We start from the raw sequence: 5230 nt of genomic DNA, 5'->3' as shown, positions 1-5230 counted from the left end.
AGCTGAAGCTGAGGTACATCTAATACAAGGGTTTATGAGAACTTTGGGGGAGCTTGTTCCAGATTACCCAAAAAGGGTACTCCATTTAGCGCTTGTGTTGGAAACTAGCTAGGGTTACTCACTTCTTGAGCCGTTCCCACGCCCCAGATATTTGACTGCTTAGAATCCACTTGTCTCCTATCCAAGGAACCAAAAACTACATCCAAGGACATTGACGCTAATGTGTCATCCTTATTTGTATGCAATATGCTAGATGGATAATGCACTTTCTCCAAATTTCGCTAAGTGGGTTCAAGACCCCAAATAACCATAATATTCTTTGCATTAGGATCTAAATTAACACGAACATCCATTTTTACTGCAATAAAACCCCCTCAAATCACCTTCTAATATGCTCAAACCTTCATAAAAACCCTCCACTGTGACCTAGAACTGCATCCACACATGTAAACTAAAAAATCTAAAAGTGAAACCTTGGATTCCCCGAGGGTAGAAAGTTGTATGCTCACACATGCATCTAACATCTTAACAAACTTTAAAACTTCTTAGCTCCATCTCTGAACCATAAAAGTATTCATCTAATTCCCATATTTATATAACATAACAAAATTATGTAAAATTAAAATAAAAAAATGTAAAAATTAAAATAGAAAATAAAATATTTTATTTATTAAATACATTTAAAAGTATATAATTAATAATTATTTTTAAATCTACCGCTACTAAACCACACAGTCAACAAATATTTATAAGACATTAATTAAGCGACGGTTGTATATGCCCACAAAATTGAAATATACAGCCCACAACATGCACCCATGCAACGAGCCGATGTCCCCATGGTGACCTATAAAGACGCCAGACTCTGCTCAAAAAATCACATCCAACAATTATTACAAGAAAGAAAGAAAAGTTTCGCAGATCAAAATCGATCGAGTTATTTCATTCTGTCCATTATAATCACATTGACTGCGTAGTCGAGTCCTTCTGACTGTTGCCTTCTCTTTCAGCGATTTGCTAACAAGCAAGCATTCGAATGGAGGACACATACCGTAATGAAGACAGCAATGCATCCAAATCCACAGATAGCTCACCCTGTAACGATGCTTCATTGCACGGAGATTTTTGGGAAGAAAACTCTAAATGCGATTCAGCAGGACTTTTCCGAAAAGTTCAAAGAAAGCAATCTGGTGTAGGTGTGCACACACAAGACATAGTCCAATCTGTACAACACAGCGGTTTAATTGGGATTGTAATAAAAGTTGCAGATGATTCTGATTCACAGGAGGATGACAGTGAAGTCGAAGACGAAGACGAGTCTATTCCAGAAGACTGTGCACGGATTTTTTGGACCAATTTTTCGGAGAGTACGGAGATAGCCGATGAGCTTGAGGTGATTGACAGGGCGATCTTCCATGGTGATATTGTGGCAACGGCTTCAGATCCATCTGGACAGAGAGGCATCGTAGTTAACGTGGATGTTACAGTGGATTTATTAAGTCCCACATCAGTTAATGCTATAAGAAACGTTTCCAGCAGAGATCTTCAGCGAATAAGGGCGTTTATGCCCGGTGATTATGTCATTCATGGACCTTGGGTGGGAAGAGTCGGTGAAGTGGTTGATAATGTGACTGTGTTATTTGATGACGGATCAAAATGCGAAGTAATGAAGGCCGAACCCGACCGCCTTATTCCAATCCCCTATAATCTCCGTTATCCTTACTTTCCAGGGCAGCGTGTCCGGGGCAGTTCATCGGCAGTTTTCGAGAATGCTCGATGGTTGTGTGGTACATGGAAAAAAAGTAACACGGAAGGTACAGTAGGTAATGTGGAAGTGGGATTAGTTTCCGTGGATTGGATTGCTGCAGCAAATCCTGATTGCAATTACGTGACTCCTGCAGAAAAACAGGACCCTAAAGAGCTACAGTTATTGTCTTGTTTTTCATACCTTTATTGGCAGCTAGGCGACTGGTGTCTGCTTCCAGCATCTGAAAGGAGAATGTTAGAAGTTACTATGCCTGCCACAGATGACACTGTTGCCCACAGAAAAGATAATGTGCTATTTGTGGGAAATAAACGGACTAGGGTAGATGTCATATGGCAAGATGGTACAAGGACATATGGTGTAGATTCTACAACCTTGATTACCATCAAAGATGTTGGGGATCACGACTTCTTTCCTGAACAATATGTAGTGGAAAAAGGTTCGGACGATGATGATGGCGAGGCTTCTGAATCAAGACGACGAGTAGGAATCGTGAAAAATGTGGATTCAAAAGAACGCATAGCAAGAGTAAGGTGGTTGAAAGCTGTGGATTGTCCACAAGATACACTAAAATTTGATGGAGAGGAGTTATTAAGTGTGTATGAGCTTGCTTGCCATGTAGATTATAACTACTTTGTTGGGGCCATCGTCATACGTCGTCACTCTCCGGTGTTTGGGGAAGCAGAAGTGCTTGGCATTGTCGATCAGTTGGGTGACCACATAGAATCTAGGGATGAAATAAGACACAAAAACGTTGTTGAGACTGCAGATCTATCTACAAACCAGAAAGCTCTGAAGAAAACACAAAAGGCAGAGGTTGACAAGAATATTGAAGAATCGTACCTATCCTGTATTGGTAACGTCATAGGTGTTAAAGATGGAGACATAGAGGTAGCATGGGCAGACGGAACAGTGTCAAAGGTATGTTATTTTCTTGTTTCCTTATAGTGTGTAGCATGGGCAGACGGAACACTGTCAAAGGTAGGTTATTTTCTTGTTTCCTTATAGTGGAATATTACATAGGAATGTATTTTCATTGTCTGCTGAAGTACTATCCCTTTGGGTGTAAAAGTATCACTTTAAATATGCATTTCACTGCATCCAAGATATGAATTCCAACAATTGGCTCTTTGCTTACAATATGAAATATGAAACTACTTTGATAGTATGATAACCTAAAGGTTATTTTTATTTTATTTTTTTGTAAATGTAGATTCCACCTAGACAAACATGGGTGGTTTATAGTGATGATGAAGAAGAAGAAGATGATAAAGATGAGACTGCTAGATGGGAAACTGTTGAAGAAGATGATAAAGTTGAGCCTGCTAGTTGGGAAACTGTTCAAGAAGATAAGGAGCTAGACATTAATATGGAGCAGACAAATGAGGAAAATACAGTGCTAGACATTGATATGGAGCAGACAAATGAGGAAAATACAGTGCATAGCTTGTCTAGCAGTAGTTGTCATGAGCCAGGTCAATTTAAACATTTTGATAGTATAAGCGACGCTATGGATCACTTTTATCGGAATGAAACAAGACAGGTACATTTATTAAAGGACATGCTTTTCTCATTCCATTTAGTGATTTTTTGGGGGCATGATTGAAACTTTTGAACATCTTCGTGCAGCCTATCAATAAGCGGAAATGGATGAAGAAAATTCAACAAGAATGGAACAATCTCGAAAAACACTTACCAGGTAACTCCTAAGCCATGCAGGCCTGTCTGTTTTTCACTGGTTTATTAAATGAGTTCATGATATTTGAACATTCACTAATACTGTTTTTCACTGGTTTATTAAATGAGTTCATGATATTTGAACATCCACTAATAGGGAAACGCTATTCTGGGCAGTCATATTTCCTTCAATTTTGCCTCTATTCTGGGCAGTTCTATTTCCTTCAATTTTGCCTCTATTCTGGGCAGTCATTTTTCCTTCAATTTTGCCTTTCGCCATTTTTGTCTTTTGTCTTTTCAGTTTTCAATATTGCTTTCTTGTTTTCTCTTGAGTAGTAGGAAGTTGCAAAGTAACAAATTTTGTAACCCAATTGGTGTACTGGAACAAATAAAATTATGGTCATAGAGTATTTCGAGCTCTTTATTTTTCTGGTTGTTCTAACTTGCAATATATAAACTCTGCATTGATTTGACAGATACAATTTTTGTTAGAATATATGAGGATAGGATGGATTTGCTGAGAGGTGTGATTGTTGGAGCAGCCGGGACTCCGTATCAAGATGGACTTTTCTTCTTTGACATTCATTTTCCATCCAAATATCCCGATATACCACCTGTAAGCATTAGTTTAACTAGAACTGTTTGATTCTAAAGTGAATTAAATGAGATCTCAAGTTGTTTTGTTTTTGCAGTTAGCTTACTACCATTCTGGTAATATGTTGGTTTTGCAGTTAGCTTACTACCATTCTGGTGGGTTACGGTTGAATCCAAATCTATATGAGAATGGAAAAGTCTGTCTGAGTCTTTTAAACACATGGACAGGCAAAGGGAATGAAGTGTGGAACCCGTTGTCATCAAACGTTTTACAACTACTTGTTTCTATTCAAGGATTGGTACTAAATGATAATCCTTATTTTAATGAACCTGGATTTGAGAAACAGATTGGTTCAGCGGAAGGGGAGAAGAACTCGTTAGCCTACAAAGAAAACTCTTTTCTCCTATCGTGCAAGTCAATGTTGTACGTATTGCGAAAGCCTCCAAAGGTAGAAATCTCACGAGATTTTCATTTACAGTTATCTTTTTTAATCATTCTTTGTCTAGGAATGATTCTAAATACACCCATGCTCATCATCTGTGCAGCATTTTGAGATGTTTGTTAAAGGGCATTTTCAAAAACGCGGTCACTGTATTCTTCGTGCGTGTGATGCTTATATCAAAGGGGCTCCAGTTGGATCACTATCAGAGAATTGTACAATTGTTGGAGAAGAGTCTCAAAATCAGGGTGCTACTTCTGCTGGCTTCAAGCTTATATTACTTAAAATTGTTCCTAAACTTATTGCAGCCTTCACTGAAATTGGACTTGATTGCCAAGAATTTCAGCAGTCATAACTTATGCGTTAAAGTCACAAATTCCATGAAGGATTGGATTCTTACTTGGCAAATACAAGTGTGGTTATTTCTTTCAAAGCTTGATGTGGAATTCAAGAGCTATGTACTATAGCAGAAGTTGTCATTGCATCTGCCAACCTGGTGCAATGTTTTTAGATTATCGAATATATGTGTAGATTATCGAAGTTAGCTATTGTCTGTGTGTTTTTTCAAATATATATACATTTTACAGTTGCGAAGATTAGAAGATTTACGATTATTAACACAAAGATTCATGTGATGGTTATTCCCTTCTCTATTATTCCATTTGAATGAAAGCAAATGTCATGGAATCTATAATCTAATGTTCTGTTTCATTAATTCAAATGCCCGCATTCCTTCCTTCCAAAGATACATTAG

General features: G+C 37.9%; 1 protein-coding gene across 1 annotated transcript; it reads left to right on the top strand.

The window, feature by feature from the left end:
• Positions 1-1036: 1036 nt before the first annotated feature.
• LOC149190954 (putative ubiquitin-conjugating enzyme E2 23) lies at positions 1037-4831 on the top strand. Its single transcript, XM_089410623.1, has 6 exons — positions 1037-2686; positions 2979-3308; positions 3395-3464; positions 3919-4058; positions 4174-4485; positions 4583-4831. The coding sequence occupies exons 1-6, from the start codon at positions 1037-1039 to the stop codon at positions 4829-4831; spliced, it is 2751 nt and encodes a 916-aa protein (XP_089266749.1).
• Positions 4832-5230: the final 399 nt, after the last annotated feature.

This window comes from Pinus tabuliformis, chromosome 3_1, assembly GCF_031772625.1.
Source record: "Pinus tabuliformis cultivar Carrire ecotype Pingquan chromosome 3_1, CPIR1, whole genome shotgun sequence".
In the NCBI taxonomy this organism is placed as follows: Eukaryota; Viridiplantae; Streptophyta; class Pinopsida; order Pinales; family Pinaceae; genus Pinus; species Pinus tabuliformis.
The sequence above is the reverse complement of the archived record's forward strand: the minus strand, read 5'-3'. Positions and strand labels throughout refer to the sequence as shown.